At 41.6% G+C, this 21,693-nt stretch overlaps 1 protein-coding gene across 1 annotated transcript in view; it reads right to left on the bottom strand.

Annotated features, from left to right (window-relative positions):
• MALRD1 (MAM and LDL receptor class A domain containing 1) overlaps window positions 1-21,693 on the bottom strand; it is a gene marked incomplete at its 3' end in the record, with an annotated part of 701,795 nt that overhangs the window by 310,289 nt on the left and 369,813 nt on the right. Inside the window, exons 31-32 of the mRNA XM_033932884.1 lie at window positions 19,231-19,388; window positions 935-1,115 (exon numbers count right to left, since the gene is read on the bottom strand). Coding sequence (XP_033788775.1) covers window positions 935-1,115; window positions 19,231-19,388 — 339 coding nt within the window. The remainder of the gene's footprint in view (window positions 1-934; window positions 1,116-19,230; window positions 19,389-21,693) is intronic.

Here is a 21,693-nt window from a genome sequence, read left to right as displayed (position 1 = left end):
ATTAGCATTTAAAAATTTGGAGGGGTAGTGCCTCACTGATTTGTATTACAGCTCATAATTTTCAGACCAGCAAATTTAACCCAAATATCTGCAGAGTTAAATGAAAGCCAAAATTTTCCTGATAATTGTGAATTGAAATCCTGCTCTTTCATTGATTGTAGTGAGTTGCATTTATTTTCAGACAAATGGTAAAGCAAAATAAATGAGGGCACTTTGGTTTGTATACATACAAATGAACAGAAAAACCAATTCATTTTTAGCTGTATTATAGGCTTTAGAGCTGTGTGATAGCCACAGCTGGGCCAGTGGCCCACCTGGTAGTATTGCACCCTTCCTGACACAAGGGAAATGGAACTTGTATACTGCCTTTCTGTGGCTTTGGCATTCAAAGCTGGCATTCAGAGTGTTGGGCACTGGAGGACTGGGTGACTTGTGCAGGGTCCCAAGGAGCAGAACTGGGTTTTGATCTCACAACCTCTGGGTGCAGAGGCCGCAGCTCTGTCAGTGAGCCACACCTTCCCCTGCAGCTGGCAGGGTTGCTGACGCCCTACCAGGTGTCAAACTCAAGGCCTGTAGGCCGAATCTAGCCCACCTGGCTGTTTTATGCGGCCCGCAGTGTGATCGATGCGGCGTTTTCATTGCTACATTAGTGCTAACATGGTTTAATAAAAGAACCATCAAATAAGTAATGGCTATATGACATTTGAGAGCCTGTTGTGACATGACAAAAGTATGTTTGACAGGGTCTTCAAGGTAACCTCATCATGACACAAATAGAAAAGAACATTATTTTTCAAAAGCTCTAAAAAGAAAACATGCTATTGGAATGTGACTCTGTGGATCACCAAAACAAAACAGAAAAATAAAATTAACAATAATGGCATGCTGACTAGGCGGGGGATAATGAAAATAGACTTTTGACTTTAAAACTTACTTAGTGTGCAGTTCTTGAATTCAATGTCATCTATTGCGGCTCCTCCACCAAGGTCTTTAGCACGAATTCCTTCAAAAATTATTTGAAAATTCCTTAACTTCCCCAGCAGTAGTTCTACCTTATTCCACTTCTCGCCTTGATTTTCAGATGAACTCCAGACTTTTAAAAGCATTTCATCAGTCTGAAGAGAAATCATGAAACACTATGACTATGATTACATAGACAACACAGGGGAAAAAAAACCCAGCAGTCCTATAATAGAACAGCTGTTGATCACTTTGAGTTACAGAATCAAAAAAGCTGCAGGATTCATTGAATACCAGTATTCTAACTACTTATTCAAATTGGTATATGGTAGTGGTTAGTGCATGACTAGGGTTACCATATGACTCCGGAAAAAGGATGACAGATTGAGACATCTGGGTTTTACTTACATTGCTTTCAATGAAAATAAAACCCAGATGTCTCATCCATCCTCCTTTTTATGGAGCCATAGGGCAACCCAATGCAAGACCATAGTGACCATTAGCATGTTGGCATAACAGATCCAGATTCAAAGGTGTTCTTGAGTCATCAAAATGAAGGACACCCCCCCCCCCCCCCTTTGTGGTTTTCTTGGCATGATACAAGAGCAATTTGGGCATGCCAAATAGCATGTGCTAATTTCAGCTCTAGCCCTCTAATTCAGTAAAATGATGCACACAATTCTGTGTGTAATCACAGAATTAGTACCACTTATGCTTATAATTTAATTACTTGTCCTTTCATTGGTGCTTAATTGGCCTTAATTAGCACAAATTGGCACTAATATGCAGTTACACACTTATGTGAGTTATGACCTTATTCTATAAAGTGAATGTGCAAATTGTCTAGAGAGTAACTGCACAGGGGGCATTCGTGTGAGAGGGGCATGGACCAGCCATGGGTGTTTCAACTATTTTAGCATACACTTTATAGAATAGTGGTTCCCAACCCTGTCCTGGAGGACCAGCAGGTCAATCGGGTTTTCAGGCTAGCCCTAATAAATATGCATGAGAGAGATTTGCATTTAATGGAAGTGACAGGCATGCAAATCTGCTCCGTGCCTATTCATTAGGGCTATCCTGAAAACCCAATTGGCCTGGTGATCCTCCAGGACAGGGTTGAGAACCACTGTTATAGAATACTATCAGTTATGCATACAAGGTTCTGCATTTCATGCCGTGTACATGGTATAAGTCAGTGTTCTTCATTTCAAGGCCTGGTTCTCTGATTGTGGTCCCTGGTAATTTCTAGAGCGGCCCTGATCATCCTTCTGTTTTTTCACCCTCTCTCTACCCAAGCTCATGACAGAAAGAGGAAAGTAGAAGTGGGGGAAGAGCTGTATGCTTGAAAGACAAAGACACTTCCCAATAGATAAAGAGAATACATTTGGAAATGCCCACCTCCTTGAAGACACCCCCAATGAAAAATCCAAAGGCAAGTTAGTGTGGATGGATGCTATATTGACACATGTGGGGTTGGCAACGCTGCTGACCATCATGAGAATAATATTGCTCATTTTGAACCAAAGTGTCCCTGACTTAAAAATTAGTGAAGACCACTGGCATAGAGAGTCACACCTAAATGTTGGTTCATAAATGTTGACTTTTGCTGCCGTTCTGAAACAGATTCCGTTCATGATGCCTACATTTGAAGGCACCTAGATGTGTCAGTCTCACATTAGGCGACCAGCGGTGCTCAATATCTTTATTAGATTCAAGACTCGACACGTATGTATTTTGGTATACACTTCTCCCTCCGTATTAGCGGAGGATGCGGGCGGACCATAGGCACAAATATGCAAAACTTGTGAATAACTTTTTATATGTTATTCGCAGTTTTTAGAAAATGCCGTCGTTTTTATTACTGAAACCGCAAACAGCTTGGAGCAGGCAAGCAGCGATTCCCAATGATTCCCAGCAATTCTCAAAGAATTAAGGGCTTGGAACAGGCAAGCAGCGATTACCAGCGATTCAAAGAGAATTTAGGGCAAATAGCAGGCAAGCAGCGATTCCCAGCGATTTTCTCCATGCATGCTGGGAAGAAGCCTTTCTCTCTATGGATGCTGGGAAGCAGCGTTTTTCTCAGTGCACACTTGGAAGCAGGGAAGCAGCGATTTTGTGGGAGAAAGCATGGAAGCAATGATTTTCAGAGTGAATGGTAAGCAATAAACTTTTTTATCGGTACAGTAAAAGGAAAAATAACTTTAATGATGATGTAATTTTTGGGGGTGGAGTCAGCCCCTGAAAAATCGCGAATAAGCAAATCCGCAGATACAGAAACCGCGGATACAGAGGAAGAAGTATACTGACAACACCAATACACTGCCCAATACAATGGACATGCTTTTATTGGTGATGTTGATCATCTCGATTGCTCAATTTGTTATTTGGCTCAAGCACTTTAATTATAAGAGGAAAGTTGTAACATGTGGTTCTGCATTGAGATTCAGACTCCTGAGGCAGGCCTCACGGCCGAAACACGTACGTGTCAAGACTTGAAGGTAATAAAGATATTGAGCACCACTGGTCGCCTTCTCTGTTTTCTTTTTGTTTCTACTGTGACAAGGTAGAATCTCCTGTTTGGGTACATCAATCACACATTAGGCATTGCTAAGAGAATCAAGCCTACATTGTAGGCCTGGATTTACCTTGCCTACAATGAGACACCTACTGATGCCTGGCAGCTACTAACTTACAAAAAATGTTCCCATCTGCCCCTAACCACGCCTTCATGGTGTTAAGCACCTAGGTGTAAGCACCTACCAACTTAGACGCCCACCACCCAATTATCCTTAATTTTTTTTTTGTCACTAACAGCTTGTTTTTTTAAATATATATATATTTATTAGTTTTTCAAACTCATCACAAGATAACCTCTTGTTACAGAAAATCACAGCATTAAAAAATAACAAGATACAAGTAAATTTTCCCCAAAAGACCAAAAAGTGTTTCTTTTAGGTTTAACCAAATATTAATAAATTGCTTAACTGGAAATTAAATCTTTAAACATGATTTGTAAAGCTCTTATTTGACCTCAATACAATGGAGAAACAAATAAGGAAAAGATAAGGAGCTCTCAATTAATCATCATTATTGAAAAAGAAAGACTTAACGTGGTTCAGTAAGACATGCCTTTTCCTTCTAATGCAGCCTATGTTATTTTTTTCATGTCCAGGAAGCTACGGAGTTGTTCCGGTATAAAGAATACATATTTAATACCAGTATATCGAACAATACATTTACATGGATAACTTAACAAAAACATGGCACCCAATTTCCTTACTTCTTCCCTCATACCCCAAAAAAGTTTTCTACGTTCTTGAGTTGACTTAGCAACGTCTGGAAAAATCCAGATCTTCTGACCAAAAAATGGGGTATGAGAGTGACAAAAAAAGATTCTCATTAAGGAATTAAGTCCTGCTCAAATACAAAAGATATTAGCAAAGTCCCTCTAGATTTCACTAACAGCTTGTTAAAGCTCATTAATGAAACTATTAACTCTAATTTTGAAATTCATTTTTTATTAATATAGGCACCTACTATAGACTATGGGCTCCTTTTACTAAGGTGCACTAGTGTTTTTAGCGCACGCAGGAAATTACCATGCGCTACACCGTGCGCTACGCATCTAGAACTAATGCCAGCTCAATGCTGGCGTTAAGGTCTAGCATGTGCGGCAATGTAGCGCGCGCTATTCCGCGCGTTAAAGCCCTAACGTGGCTTAGTAAAAGGAGCCCTATGTTTTTGGGGACCCATTGCAGTTAGAATCATTTCTTAAAGGAAAAATGCGATTTGATTTCTTTCATTTTGAGGTTTTGGGGGGTAAAAATGTAAAACAGCGCCCAAGTCAAATTTTGTTGGGGGGAGGGATTTTTCCTCCCATATTGATTACTTACTATTTTCCTAAATTGCTTGAAGGTTTTTCTTCCATCATTTTGAGGGCTAGATGGATTTGCCTCAGTTTGTTTCAAACTGTATTCTCTTATATGTTATGTATCTTTGCCTAATGGTTCTATATCTTTACTGTGTGATGTAACATTGTAAAAAGAATTTCAATTAAAAAAAAATATATATATTATATATATATACACATATACACTTTAGGCACCATGCATAAAATTTTCCTCTATATGCTTGTCATTACAGAATTTGTGCTTAAGGAACAATTTAGACACCTAACCTTAGGCGACATATATTGAATTAATCCGTAACTGCAAACTGTGTTGTGGGGTGAGAAATGAGACATGGAATGGGCATGGATTGCACAGTAACTTACTGTGCACTGTCACTGTTGCAGTCCAGAGAAAGAATCAATCCAGTGTCTTGGCATTCCATAAGTACTGGTGTCCTTAGTTCTTTCAAGACCTAGATTTGCCCCTGACAATGACAGGGGTAGAACTCCGCCCTGAAAATCAGCAGCTAGTGGCAGGAGAGAAGGAGGAAACGGATCTTTCCAACGGTCTCTCTCGCCTTCAAGTAAATCTGGCTTGTCTGTGGCTCTGTCTCTGTTGGTATTTTAAATGCACTAATGTCAGAGACTGGTAGATGACTAAAAGAAGCATCTCACTTCAGTTTTTTCAGTCAAAGAGGGTAACACTAGCTATTAGGGTGTAGGGTATCCTAATTTATTCCTCAGTTAGAATATTTTTGTGAATGTCTTTTGTTTCATGAGTAAATCAAGGAAAGGTTTTGTTATTTACCCGCAATTACATCACTTTTTTCCCCAGAGATAAATAAAAACAGATTTGACATCGATATGTGAACATTTCTTAAGAAAGAACTGAATATTTCATGGGGGTGTCCTAATTTTTTCACATGACTGCATATTTTCTTCTCTTAACAGTTTCTTTAGTTCCTGTGGTCAGAATACTACTGAAATTGGTATAGAAATAGGTTCACATGACTTATAATTAGACCAGGGGTGATGTCTGTACTATCAGTACAACCAAGCCTGATATTCAAAGCAATAGAAGCTGCCAGGAGAGGCTAATGGCCATTTAAGTTGTTTGTCTGTGGCTATCTGCAGATATTCAGTGACATTTAACCAGACAATGCAGATGAATATCCCCTCTAAAAAGCCTTTCCCTAACTGGTGAAATTGGAGGACGGCAGGGGGTAGAGACAGGGCTGAGCAGTGACCTATTGCAGTTAGCTGCAATATTTAGTCCACTAATCAGCTAGGTAACCACAGAAAGATAGGATAGCAAAAAGACTGTCCTAATTTTATATGATGATGTTAATTGGACACTGGTCTGAATATTGTCTGCTGCCCAGTTAACCTATGGATACACACACACACCTAGAGTATACCATTAACTTCATTCCCTCAAAGACAATATCAAGAGACCTGAGCCTCACCATCCACCATATCTTGCTAGTCCCTGGTGGGCTAGGGCAGAACTTGCAGGATCAATGCTCATTCTCACTTCTACCTAGTGCTGACTGCTTTTGAAAATCGTTGCCACAAATTCTAGTGGCAGCTTCATAGTATATCTTCAATACCATGGTACCTGAAGTACCACGAAGCTTCTGCTAGAGCTCATAGCAGTCATTTTCAAGAACTGACAGCACTGGATAGGAGTGAGTAGGCATTCATTCTGCCTGCTTTCCCCTAGACTGACAGAGACGAGCAAAGGTAGCCTGAGGGGGCCTACAGGAGTTGTGAGGCTCCTTATATTTTCTTTGTGAGAAAGGGTCAGAAAGGGGGGGGGGGGGAACAGTGAAGGTTCAGGGGCAGGACGGAGATGTTAAGGGGAATATGCTGCTCCAGGGGTGGGAGAGAAGATCATAAAGGGGGCTGTTGGGTCATATGCAGATCATCTCATGTGGGAACTGGATATAAGTCATGACCTGCATAAGAATCGGTGGTCAGCACCTAAATAATTAGAACCTGAAATTCAATGTCAATGCCTAGACATGACTCAGCATTGAATAACTGAGGCAAATTCTGCCTGTGGTGGTCAGTGTTTTAAAAAAATGCTGACCGCTATGAGCTGAATATCAGCTGGACCAGTACTTAAGATGATTTTTTAAAGCTCTACTCACATTTTAGAAATGCATAAACCAGCATTTAAGAAGGAAGTTATCAAAGGGGACTACTATTAAGATGGGCTATTTTACCAAGAGTCATGCTAGTTCAGCACAAAGTCCATTTTATGCAATAAAGCTCTGTGCTAAAATAGCAAGACTTGTGATGAAATAACCTGCCTTGATGATAGCCCACATTGACCACTTAGAACACTTACCTCTTGGATGTTTAAAAGTGTAAATCCTGATTTCACAAAGCTGGAATATATGTGTCTTAAAGTGCAAACATAAATATGGGAAAAGCGACATGGTCTGGGCTTTGCAGGCCAATGAATAAATATGTATTCCCTGTATTAGAAGTTTTGAAGAAGGATTTACACCTGCCACCCAAGATGTCTAAGTTTCATCAAAGTTCTCATAGCTGGATGGATTAGGTGTGGTTTCTCCCTTAATCTTCCAGAGGTTGATGTTTATTAGACTGTTGATATACTGCCTTTCTGTGGTTCAGTCATAAAAGCTTATATATTACATACCCTAGTGGGCTCATAAACAATCTACGTTTTGTACTTGGGATAATGGAGGGTTAAGTGACTTGCTCAGGGTCACAAGGAGCTGCAGTGGGAATTGAGTCAAGTACCCCTGGTTCCCAGCCCATTGAACTAATCATTAGGCTACCATTCCCCCCAACATGAAACTAGCAATTAATTTTCAAAGCATCCATAAATATATGGGGATACATATGAACACTTTCTATGCATGCATATACTTACAGAATTAACTTCCGTATATGCAAAGATGTCTAGTCATGTTTGTTTGTTTATATTCCACCTTTATCAAAGCGGAGCACAAAATAAGTTACACAAAATTACATACAAGCATGTTTTCAGGACTTTTCTTTTGGTGCAATGTCTTCCAATGTGTTAATTTTATGCATACTATGACAGTAATGAATCTTGGGGGGGTGGGGGGTTTCCAGAAGGAGGGGAGTGGGCATCCCTCCTGCCAATGGATGTCTTGGGGGGGGGGGGGGCAAGAGGAATTGGGCACTCCTCCTGCTGCGGACATTCTGGGGTGGGGGTGGGGGTAGTGGCGTACCTAGCATATGTGACACCCGGGGCCCATCATTTTTGGCACCCCTCCCATCTGTACGAAAAACATGATTTTTAGTAACAAGCCACATATCACACATGAGTACCTAGGAAAAGGCAGCATCTTACATACTGCAGTGAGCAGTACAACATCAATACACCCATTGTAAAACTAAACAAGCCAGACTAATACAGATCAATCCTACACCGTCAATCCTAACAGAAAACCATGTCTTTCGAACACACAGAACACAGAAAACACCTTCGCCTAGTATGGAATATGTCATCACAAACTAACCCCTCCCCCTTTTACAAAACTGTAGTGTGGATTTTAGCCATGGTGGTAACAGCTCTGATGCTCATAGAATTCTGTGTATCAGAGCTGCTACCACCATGGCTGGCACTAAAAAATGCTCCACAGTTTTGTAAAAGGGGGGATAAAATAGAAATACATAGACAAAGGTTAAATTTAACCAGCAAGAAGCTGGACTCTGCATACAATGCAACACCACAGAAACAGTGCATCTTCCATTTGCTCTGTTACTGTGCCTTTCCCTTTCTCCCTCCTTCCAAATTGGTCTGGCACCCATCTTCTTCCCTCCGCTCCTCCCATAGGCTGGCATCTCTGTCTTCTTCCCTGCCAGCGTCTTCTCCCCACTCTCTCTTCCCAATTTTTCTGCAGCATCTTCCCCCACTCTCTGTTCCCCATTTCCATTCAGCATCTTCTTCCCACTCTGTCTTCCCCATGTGCTTTCAGTGTCCTTCTCCCCCTTCTGTTTTACCCTGTTTTCCTCTCCACCCCACCTTTTCTCCCTTTCTCCCTCCCTGCCCCTTACCTTCATAGCGCTTTCTCCCCCCCCCCCCACCCCCGGACAACAGGTCCGGTCCGACAAACCTCCCTGCCCTGTGGCCGGCGATGTCTAAACTGCCTTCTTACAGCATTGTAGTTGCATATGGCTGCCATAAAGGTTGTCTCTGATGCAACTTCTGGTTGTGTCAGAGATGACCTTTACGGCAGAAACACTCAGCTTCAATGCTCTAGCTCAGGGGTGCCCACACTTTTTGGGCTTGCGAACTACTTTTAAAATGACCAAGTAAAAATGATCTATCAACAATAAAATTTTAAAAAAAAACCACAAAGCACACTGTACGCTGAGAAAATGTTAATTATCATTCGTATTCTGGGGTTTTTTCAAAGAGGTCACGACAAATGACTCTATGCACTGTCACCTCAGTAACAACCATACAAAAATAGACAAATCCCACCCCCCTCCCTTTTTACTAAAGCACAATAGCAGTTTTTAGTGCAGGGAGCTGCACTGAATGTCCAGGGCTGCTCTCGACGCTCATAGGCTCCCTGCGCTAAAAACCGCTATTATGGTTTAGTAAAAGGGGGGCCATAGTGCAAAATTCTGACACATTTTGATCACTAAATTGAAAATAAAATCATTTTTTCTACCTTGTTGTCTGGTGATTTCATGAGTCTCTGGTTGCACTTTCTTCTTCTGACTATGCATCAAATCTTTCTTCCCTTCTTTCAGCCTGTATGCTTCCTCTCCTCCAGACCTCATTTCCTCCCCAACTTTTTCTTCCTCTCTCCCTGCCCTTTCTTTCTCCCTGCCTCCCTTTCTTTTTTTCTCTCTTCTTGCCTCCTTTCTTTTTCTCTGTTTCCCTTCTTCTGTCTCCCTGCCTGCCCTCTTTCTTTCTTTCTCCCTGCCCTCCCCCAAGCCAATGCCACCGCCATTGGGGAATAGCCCCCCAAGTCACCGCCATCGGGTAACATGCCCCAAAGCCACTGCCGCCCCAAGCTCTCCTTCCCTGCGTCTTCCCTGCGTCGGGCCGACCAGCATTCCTCTCCCTGACGTCAATTCTGCCGTCAGAGAGGAAGTTCCGCCCAGCTAGGCAGCGATTGGTTGGCCCGAACTTCCTCTCCGACGGTAGAATTGACATCAGGGAGAGGCAGGCTGATCGGCTTGGTAGAATTTTCTGGACATTGCCGGCTGTGCACCCCCCCTTAAGGCTGCACCCGGGGCGGACTTCCCCCAATCCCCCCTCCCTTGGTACGCCACTGGGGGCGGCTTCGGGGGTTTCGGAAGGAGGAATTGGGCATCCCTCCTCCTGGCCGACATCATGGTGGGATGGGTTCCCTGTTGCAGCTGCTAAACTGATCGTGCTATGATCAGTTCAGCGGCTGTGTCTATTTGAAATGTAGGACAACATTTTGTTGGCCTATGTTGCAAACGTCTATCGCGGCCCTAGGGAGATGCCTAGGGCCGCCTACTCGCCTAAGGCCACTTCCTCGTGAAACCACACCCATGCCTAACCTTGGGCGAGCTTGGGCGGCCCTACGTGCCTCCCTAGGCTAGCAAAGACACCTACAATGTGTATCCCGTTTGGCTGGTTAGACAGCGGTAGGATGCCTACTGCCGCCTTCAATTGGGACTCCGTTTATAGAATTTACCCCATAGTGTACCATAGGATTGGGACATATAGTATGCTAATTTATCTATGACAACTTACAATGGTGTGTAATTGGATGCAGTTTGTTAATAAAAATAAAATTCTACTAATTATTGTTCAGCAATCTGGCTTCAGTTACTACAATGTAATTGTCTATTGCAGAAAAAAAACACACAAACTCCAGGTAATGAAAGAGTCTCTCTTGTCTGGTGTTAGAATTTGGTCTCATTTATTGGTTAATATTTTGGGAATGCCATTAAACAGTTAACTGTGCAATTACTGCCATCCACTGTGCCTACATATTTTTTTTTTTTTTTTAATGTGCTTCAACTCTTTTTTATGACTTTGGGGCTTGCCTGCCAAAAACATAGATTCAGAGAGAAAGAGAGGGAGAGAGAGCGATTGCTAAACAGGCTCAAGGGAGCCTGAACAATAGTAGTATGAAAAAAAGAAATCACAACCTCTTAATCTGGCTGAGGCTTGATTAAATGGTTTTTAACCTGTGCTGTGAATCAATTGCTATGCAGAGGCTGAATAGAGACGTGTCTTTAAAAGAAGTGCAAATGCCAGTCCCATTAGATCTGCTGCAGAAAATTATGCTTTATAGAATAGGATACCACAGGAACACAGAATTGATAAGAAATTTTAATATCTGGTTTCCACTCCTATCCATTTTCCACTCCTATTTTTTATTTTATTTTAGTAGTCAATAGAGGTCATTATAGGAGAGTTAGGCAGCATCTACACATAGGGCCTGTTTTACAAAGCCGCGTGGTAACGGCCCCGAAGCCCATAGAGATTTAAAGGGCTTTGGGGCTGTTGCCGCACGGCAGCTGCTGGCGCACCTTTGCAAAACAGGCCCATAGTTTATTATTTATATTCCATCTTTAAACAAGGCAGATTACAACCAAACATACACAATTAAAAATTAACAAAACAAAATAAATATGTCAAAAAACATCAAAATTGCCAATTCATATAAAAAGCATCAGCCATCATACTTCATCTTACAAAACAGATGACACTAACAATTTTTTAATTTTTTTTAAATTTACACAAATCTTTTTTTTTTTTTTTTGCTTGATGTATTCTGGCAGCAGTTCCTACACATAGGAAAGCACTACATCTCATTGGGCTCCTTTTACTAAGGTGCACTAGCGTTTTTAGCACACGCAGGATATTACCGCACGCTACGCGGCTAGAACTAACACCAGCTCAATGCTGGCGTTAGCGTCTAGCGTGCACTATTTCATGCGTTAATGCCCTAACGCAGCTTCTTAAAAGGAGCCCATAGTCTGTAAATGTAATTTCTTATGAGTTGGAATAACCAAATTACGTGTAGCAGAGCACAATGGTTGAGAAGGCACATAGGGCTACTGGTACATATTCAAAAGGATTTAACTGGGGGAAGGCAGGCTCCTACCTGGCTAATCCCTGCTAAGCAAGCATCAGAGTGCAGCATCAGCTTAACTGGTTAGCTTTGATTTTTCAGTTCACTAACTGGCTAAATAACCATATATGGAATGTCTTCATGTATTACATCCATTGCAATCTGATTTTCTCACTGGTTATAGCACAGAAAAAGTGTTATTTTCTCCTTAGTGAAATCCGTGACTAGTGACCTGGATTGGCTATCGTGAGAATGGGCTACTGGGCTTGACGGACCTTTGATCTGACCCAGTAAGGCTATTCTTATGTTCTGATATTCTATCGCTTTTCTAGTATATCTTGACCTGTCAGCAGTCGTTTCTGGTGCAGAGACTTCATTTATTTGTATTTCTGGCCTTGTCTGATAGTTCTTCTCATTTTAGCAAAATTAGTCATTTATTGTAACCGAACAAAACGCCACATCATGCGGTCCCATATTCTATAAACAGTGCCTTAAGTTAGGTACTGGTAAGTGCTGTTGAAAACGCTGTTTAAAAAACAAAATTAAAAGCATTTCAAAACAAAAAGGGTACACGCCTAATGGTGCCTTAAAAAACAGCATCTGTATCACACCTAAGGAGGCGCTTTAAGATGCCTAACACCACTTTAGATTTGGCTAATGCCAAAGTGGCATTAAGCATTGTAAAGTGTCTCCACCCATGTGATTCACATGAAAGGTAGGTGCCAGAAATGTAGGCCTTGAAAACCCTGGCTTATATTTCCAGTGCCTACCTTTCCTAAAGCTGTGATTCTCTTCTGGGAAGACGGGGTAGAAATTTGACTAAATAAATAAATTCTATAAACTGTGTCATCGCATGATTGACACATAATCGGCCAATGATGACAGCGACATTTATAGAATCTGGGCCTTGGTGTCCCACAGGTTTCTATTCTTTCTCCAGTCTTGTTTAATATTTTTCCAAGCCCTCTGGAAACACTTATCCAATCCTTTCAGGTAATATTACACAACAATATTAGAAACATGATGGCAGATAAAAGCCAAATGGCCCATCTAGTCTGCCCATCCACAATAATCATTTTCTCTTTCCCATGTCTCTGTTGGGTCCACTGGGAAACAGTGATCATAACGTGATCAAATTTAAGCTGATACCGGGAGTGACGTCGCAAAAGAAATCTACTGTAGAGGCATTTAATTTTCGAAAGGGTGACTGATAAAATGAGGAAAATGGTTAAAAAGAAGCTAAAAGGATCAGTTGCAAAGGTTAAGACTGTAAACCAGGCTTGGATGTTATTTAAAAATACCATCGTGGAATCCCAGACCAGATGTAGTCCACATATCAGCAAAGGTGGAAAGAAGAGGAAACAAGAACCCGTATGAAAGAGGCTATTAGAGCCAAAAAAAACCCATCCAATTTTTTAAGTACATCAGAAGCAAAAAAACCTGTGAGGGAATCAGCGCGACCGTTGGATGATCAAGAAACAAAAGGGGCACACAGGGAGGATAAGGCCATTGCCATATAGACTGAATGAATTATTTGCTTTGGTCTTTATGGAAGAAGATGTGAGTGATCTACCTGAACCGGAAATGGTTTTCAAGGGTGATGATGCACATCTGGAGTACTATGTCCAGTACTGGTCGCCGTACCTCAAGAAGGACATGGCAGTACTTGAGGGGGTCCAGAGGAGAGCAACTAAACTGGTAAATGGTATGGAAAACTTTTCATACGCTGACAGGTTGAAAATGCTGGGGCTGTTCTCCCTGGAAAAGCGGAGACTTAGAGGAGACATGATAGAAACCTTCAAAATCCTGAGGGGCATAGAGAAGGTGGACAGGGACAAATTCTTCAGACTGTGGGGAACCACAAGTATAAGGGGTCACTTGGAGAAATTGAGAGGGGACAGGTTTAGAACAAATGCGAGGAAGTTCTTTTTTACCCAGAGGGTGGTGGACACATGAAATGCGCTTCTGGAGGTTGTGATAGGCCAGAGCACACTACAGGGTTTCAAGGAAGGTTTAGATAGGTTCCTAAAGGATGAGGGGATTGAGGGTTACAGATAGATGTAGAGGTAGGTTACAGAAATGGTCAGGAACCACTTCACAGGTCACAGACCTGATGGGCCGCCGCGGGAGCAGACCGCTGGGCGCGATGAACCGCTGATCTGACCCAGTGGTGGCAACTTCTTATCTTCTTATCTTAATTGAAAGAAATCTCGGTGAATCTGAAAGATGTACTAAGCCAAATCGACAAGTTAAAAAAATCGCCTGGACCGGATGGTATATATCCCAGGGTACTAAAAGAACTCAAACAAGAAATTGCTGATCTGCTGTTAGTGATCTGTAACCTGTCGCTAAAATCGTCTGTAGTACTTGAAGATTGGAGGGTGGCTTATGTTACACGGATTTTTAAAAAGGGCTCCAGACCTGTAAGCCTCATTTCAATGCCAGGCAAAATGGTAGAAACAATTATTAAAAAATAAAATTGTGGAACACGTAGATAAACATGATTTAATGAGACAGAGTCAGCATTGATTCAGCCGAGGGAGAATTTGCTTGACTTTGAAGGTGTGAATAAATATATGGATAAAGTTGAGCCGGTCGATGTAGTGTGTCTAGATTTTCAGAAAATTTTTGACAAAGTTCTTCATGAGAGGCTCCTCTTTGCGGATGATACCAAAATCTGCAATAGAGTAGACACCCCTGATGGTGTGAACAACATGACGAAAGACCTAGCGAAGCTTGAAGAATGGTCTGAAATTTGGCAGCTAAAATTTAATGCTAAGAAATGCAAGGTCATGTCTTTGTGCTGCAAAAATTAGAAGGAACGCTACAGTTTAGGGGTGAAGAACTTATGTGAATGACAGAAGAGCGGGACTTGTGCGTGATTGTATGTGATGATCTTAACCCTTTCAGGACCAAGGGACATATTTGTCCCATAACTTTAAAATCCTATAAATTTTGATTGGGATAGTCTACAGTTCTAAATTTGATATGTACGGATTCCATATGATACTGCCTTTATGTAAACAAACTGGTTCCGACATTCATTCATTAGCGTCGTTGCTAGATTGACGAGAAGATTCACTTGCCACACTGTCCATAAGCCAGAAGTGTGATTTTTTTAAATAAAAATAATGATATTTCACAAAAAAAATCAATTTTTTGGCATCTGCAAGCCCTTTTTACCATAAAAATGTCGTCAAAACCACAAAAATTGGCCTACGATCCTTATGGTCCTGAAAGGGTTAAGGTGGCCAAACAGGTTGAAAAGGTGACAACAAAAGCTAGAAGGATGCTATGATGCACAGGAAGAGGTATGGCCAGTAGGAAAAAGGAGGAATTGATGCCCCTGTATAAGACTCTGGTGAGAGCCCATTTAGAATATTGTGTACAGTTCTGGAGACTGCAATAGAGAATGACACGGTGACAGAATTAGTCCCCGTCCCCGTGGATAACCGTGAAAAACCATCCCCACCATGTCGTTCTTTAAGGAGAAAGGGAAGAATCAGAGTATGAATGGGAACAATCACTAACCCTCAAGCTTTGCAATGAAGAATGCTGGTGTAGAAGGACAGAGGTTCAGATAGACACTAAAGAATGACACAGGATTGTTTCCCACGGTTATCTGTGGAGATGGGAACAGCGATGAATTTTGTTACCGTGTCATTCTCTAGACCACACCTTCAAAAAGATATTAAAAGGATGGAGTCGGTCTAGAACAGTGGTTCCTAACCCTGTCCTTGAAAACCACCATACCAATCGGGTTTTCAGGATAGCCTTAATGAATATGCATGGAGCAGATTTGTATGCCTCTCACTTCCATTATATGCAAATCTCTCTCATGTATATTCATTAGGGCTAGCCTGAAAACCCGATTGGCCTGGTGGTCCTCCAGGACAGGGTTGGGAACCACTGGTCTAGAGGAAGGCTACTAAAATGGTGCGTGATCTTCGTCATAAGGCGTATGGGGACAGACTTAAATATCTCAATCTGTATATTTTAGAGGAAAGGCAGGAAATGGGTGATATGCCTTTAATTATGGGCTTTTTTTGAAATAGTAATTTGATTCAGAGTTATAAAATTGAAAAATTTTAAAAATAGTTTTTTCTACTGTGCACAGTAGTGGGTTCTATATTTCTCTGAGATCCTGACATTCTTTTATGGTGTGAGTTTTTTGCCAATGACAAAAATAACATGAGCTTTAAAATCATCAATGCTACGTGCCATAATATTTGAAGCTTTTTCTCTACCTGTTTGGTTTGAATGTCTGATCTGAGTAATTGAGTCCACTGCTGATGGGTGACATTTTCTTAATTATTTAGTTTACTATCACTGCGATTTATTGATTGTTGGAGAAATGTTTAAATACCTATGTGATGTAAATATGCATGAGTCGAGTCTCTTTCATTTGACAGGAAGCTCTGGAATGAGAGGGCATAGGATGAAGTTAAGAGTTTATAGGCTCAGCAGTAATCTAAAGAAATACTTTTTTTACATAAAGGGTGGTAGATGCATGGAACAGTCTCCCAGAAGAGGTGGTGAAGACAGAGACTGTGCCTAAATTCAAGAAAGCCTGGGATAGGCACGTGAGATCTCTCAGAGGAAGAGATAATGGTTACTGCGGATGGGCAGACTGGATGGGCCATTTGGCCTTTATCTGCCATCAAGGGCTCCTTTTATCAAGGTACGCTACGGGGGTTAGCGCATCGGACATTTCATCATACGCTAACCCCCGCGGCAGCCTAAAATCCTAACGCCTCGTCAATGAAGGCGTTAGGTACTAGTGTGGCAGGCTGTTTAACGCGGGGTATTCTGCGCGTTAAACCGCTACTGCGCCTTTGTAAAAGGACCCCCAAGTTTCTATGTTTCTAGATAAAAACATCCTCCAATGTGTTCCCTTGCTATTTGGCCAAATTGCAGTGTGAAATGGCCAAATTCTGGCTTTCCAAAATCAGAATTTGGACATTTTTAGTAGATGGATAGTTTTTTTAAATGTATTTAAAAAAAAAAAAATTATTTCAAAATACAACCACAAGAAGGGTTCAAGGGGGGACCCGGGGAACTACAGGCCGGTGAGCTTGACCTCGGTCCCGGGAAAAATGATGGAAGCACTGATTAAGGACAGTATCTGTGAACACATAGAAAACAATGGACAGCTAAAGTCGAGCCAGCACGGCTTCTGCAAGGGTAGGTCATGCCTCACAAACTTATTGTACTTCTTTGAGGGGGTAAACAGACAGGTGGATAAAGGGGAATCCATTGACATCATTTACCTTGACTTTCAAAAAGCCTTTGACAAGGTACCGCACGAAAGACTGCTTAAAAAGCTGTGGAGACACGGGGTGCAAGGGGAGGTCCACCGATGGATCAAAAACTGGCTGGCGGACAGGAAACAGAGGGTTGGAGTGAAGGGCCATTACTCGGACTGGCATGGGGTCACGAGCGGAGTTCCGCAGGGGTCGGTGCTGGGACCTTCTCCTGTTCAATATATTTATTAATGACCTGGAGGCAGGAACAAATTGCGAAGTTATTAAATTTGCGGATGACACCAAACTCTACCGCAGGGTTGATACCATGGAAGACTGCGAAGATCTGCAAAGGGACCTAACGACGCTAGAAGAATGGGCCAAAAAATGGCAAATGAACTTTAATGTAGGGAAATGCAAGGTCATGCATGTAGGAAAAAAGAACCTGATGTTCAGCTACAAAATGGGAGGATCACTGCTAGGGGTAACTAACCTTGAAAGAGACCTGGGAGTGATGGTGGACACGTCTTTGAAGGCGTCGGCACAGTGCGCCACAGCCTCAAGAAAAGCAAACAAAATGTTGGGTATCATTAAGAAGGGTATCACGACCAGGACGAAGGAGGTCATCCTGCCACTGTATCGTGCAATGGTGCGACCGCATCTGGAGTACTGTGTCCAATATTGGTCGCCGTACCTCAAAAAGGACATGGCGGTACTTGAGGGAGTCCAGAGAAGAGCAACTAAACTGATAAGAGGTATGGAAAACCTCTCATATACTGACAGACTGAAAAAGCTGGGGCTGTTCTCCCTGGAAAAGCGGAGACTTAGAGGAGACATGATAGAAACCTTCAAGATCCTGAAAGGTATAGAAAAAGTAGACAGGGACAGATTTTTCAGATTATGGGGAACCACAAGTACAAGGGGGCACTCGGAAAAATTAAAAGGAGACAGGTTTAAAACAAATGCCAGAAAGTTCTTTTTCACCCAGAGAGTGGTGGACACATGGAACGCGCTTCCGGAGGCTGTGATAGGCCGGAGCACGTTACAAGGCTTCAAAGAAGGTTTGGATAGGTTCCTAGAGGATAAAGGAATTGAGGGGTACAGATAAGAGTAGCGGTAGGTTATAGGGATAGTCTGGGACCATTGCTCAGGCAATGGGCCTGATGGGCCGCCGCGGGAGCGGACCGCTGGGCGAGATGGACCTCTGGTCTGCCTCAGCGGAGGCAACTTCTTATGTTCTTAATCCTCTTGTTACAGAAATTCAGAGGAATAAAGAAAGAAGAAATCAAAAACATTTTGCATGATAGTACATAATAATAGTCCATACAACACAGAACAAAATAGGAAATTATGCAATATTATCCAGTAACTAAATATTTACTCTTCTTTAGATCACCATTACTATCCCTTAAAGAACAAGATAATAATACAGAGATAAGGAGATCTCATAACAGTATTAATTATCCATAAGTAAAAGGCTTAACATGATTGATTCTGGTTTAAATCTATTTAGAAGCCCTCTTCAAATATTAGTTAGCTAACTTTTTTGAGTCCAAAAACTACGAAGCTGTCCCAGTACAAAATATACATATTTATTTCCAGCGTGTTTGATCAAACACTTACTAACGCTTCTTTTCCAAAGCAGAGACACCAACATGCTTTTATGGACTATTCGTAGCATATTACAAGTACACGATTGTCCCCTGAGGAAGGCAACGGAGTCACCGAAACTTGGATCCTAGTCTGGACTTTGTATGTTTTATCATTTAAATGGACTAACCTTGGTAGAAACTGTCAATAACGCATTTGTCACTACAGGTTGGATTTGACATTTGCAGTGCCTCTTTTTCTGTTAATTTGGCTTTGCTTTGAGGCTTGCCACCTTCTTCCCTTTCCCTGTATTGTATTTCTCCAGCACTATGCAAGTTTATGACCTGCTTTCTTTCTGGTCCTTTGTTCCTTTATCCTCTGAGCAACACACAGCTAGAATTTTTCTTCTAACAAAACTGAATGTAAGATCTGTTAGCACATTCAAGCTAATAAAAATTCCTAACCTTATTCCTACCTTAATAAGAACATTAATGTGTCCTGTGGCTTTTGAAGACGTAAAATACCAGAAGCTTAATGTACATGTTATGCTTGATTCTTTCCATTTGGAACTTCTGAGATGTGCTTTTTCGCCCCGCAGACCCACTGGTGTGGCTTCAAGGTACAAGAATTGTCCTATGGTATAGAATTATGCACACTTAGTAAAAATATATTAAAATTCACAATTCAACTGTTTTGACAACCATGTAGACATCTGAAAGAATATTATCATAGGCACGGAATGGTAAGAACTCTTTTGACAATGTTACTCTACAAGGGCCTTTTAGGAATGTCAAGAGAATTTGTGCCAGTACTAAGAGCTCATTTCTTCCTGCCCTTTGCTGGAACAGAGATCATATCTTTGAAATATTTACAATTTTGTTGGAAATGAATGATTCATTCTGCAGTTATGTAGAATTTAAAAAAGTTTTGAGTCTCTTGCAATGCTGTAAATAGCACAACGCCAACCCCAGCACTACAGAAAAACAGTGTTATCCTACTAGTCATACAGCAAGAAAGCCTACAATACTGTTCCAACATACACCATTGGTAAGGTCATTCTCAGGCTTTAAAAACACGGTGAATGATGTCCAGTGCAATTTTAACTACAGCAGACATAGCCTGACATTTGTGCATGAATCTGGCTGCACGTGACTCTGTAAAGATTTGTGCCCAAATCCTCATGTGCAACCAAATAGGGAGCATTGCTGTGGAAAGAATATAGACCACAAACTAAACATCAACCCCCTTTATTTTTCAAATTAATATACAGTAAAACCTTGATATGCAAGTGTTTTGCAAGGCAAGCAAAACATTTTATTAAATTTTAACTTGATATACAAGCAAGGTCTTGCAATATAAGTACATACAGCATACATACATCACATCATCACAACTGAGCTGATGGTTCTTCTCTCTCTTTCTCTCTCTCTTTGACACTGCAGGAGTGTAGTGACTGTTTTAAACAAGCAAGGTCTTGCAATATGAGTACATACAATATTTTGATTTAAAGTTTTGGGGTTATGGAGTTTCCATGATTTCTTATGGGGAAATTCGCTTTGATATATGAGTGTTTTGGATTACAAGCATGTTTTTGGAAGTAATTATGCTCGCAAACCAAGGTTTTACTGTATATACAATCAGATTTGCCATTTAGAAGACATTATAATGTGCCCTTTAGATTCAAAAAGAGAAACATTCTGGAGTCCCTGCTCATAATCTAACCCTACTGCAATGTGAGATAATGTAAGATGGACTCGTCTACCAATTGCTGGTCAGAGGATGTATCCTACATTATATTTGGAGGGAAATATTTTTTTTAAAAGCCCTGTTTTCTAGGAGCTAGACATCTTCTTGTGCCTTCTACTGGAGTCCAAGAGGCAAGGAGAAACTGTTGCAGCTCAAGTGCAGTATGGGAAGCATCCTTCCTGATGAATGGCTAAAGTCATATCAGATCTGGAATGCTGCTATCCCTAAATCAGCAAAGCTGGATGATGAAGGTGAAAATGGAAGAGAACCAGAACAGTCAAAGCTAAAGGAGCATCCAGGAAATACCGTAATTATATAACCAGAAGGTACCAGAGACTTAGGGCTCCTTTTACTAAGGTGCGCTAGCGGTTTTAGCGCACGCTTAGCGCGTGCTACATGCTAATGCCTCCATAGAGCTTGCGTTAGTATTTTTCGTGTAGCGCAGGGTTAGCGAGCGCTAAAAACACTAGCGCACCTTAGTAAAAGGAGCCCCTAGTGCAGGAGTTCATCTGCCCTCAGAGCTGTTTTCTTCAGTAAGGTGGTGATGGGGAGTGGGATTTGGCTTTAGCTCGCACCTTTTTCAGTAGTTACATTCAGCTACTATAGGTGTGTTCCCATCCCCAGAGGGCTTACAGTCTATAAAGATTACAAGGCTTAGTAGTGGAACTTGAACTTGGATTTCCTGGTTCATGACCCACTGCACTAAACAGTAAGTTACTGCGCATTGTATTTCTACTACTATGAGACCTAGTGCTAGATTCAGTAGATGACACCAAAAGTAGGCACCATGAAAAATTCATACTCGATGCTCTTCTACAAAGGATGTTCCCAGCTGAGCATTCATTACAAAATAGCACTTAAGCCCAAATTCTATAAACAGTGCCTAGCGGTGCCTACATTGTAGATGGCACTCAGCGCTGTTGTCAATCAACCGCTAGGCACTGTTTAGAGAATCAAGCCAAGCAGCACTTAAGCAGACACAGGCATTGCTAGGCACCCTAGACATAACCACTGCTCCATTAGACCAGCTTTTCACTTGCCTAATTTGGCAGCGCATATGTCGGATGCAGGGCAGGATTAATTCTTCGAGGGCCCCTAGGCACCCAAGTACGCCCCTGTCCCGTTCCCATTTATCTGTTTTCTTATTTACTTCTTTATTTCCACTTGTATTTCTTTTTCTTTTTTTTAAAAT

This window comes from Geotrypetes seraphini, chromosome 2, assembly GCF_902459505.1.
Source record: "Geotrypetes seraphini chromosome 2, aGeoSer1.1, whole genome shotgun sequence".
Lineage (NCBI taxonomy): Eukaryota > Metazoa > Chordata > Amphibia > Gymnophiona > Dermophiidae > Geotrypetes > Geotrypetes seraphini.
Note: the sequence above shows the minus strand (reverse complement) of the source record. Positions and strands in the feature narration are given on the sequence as shown.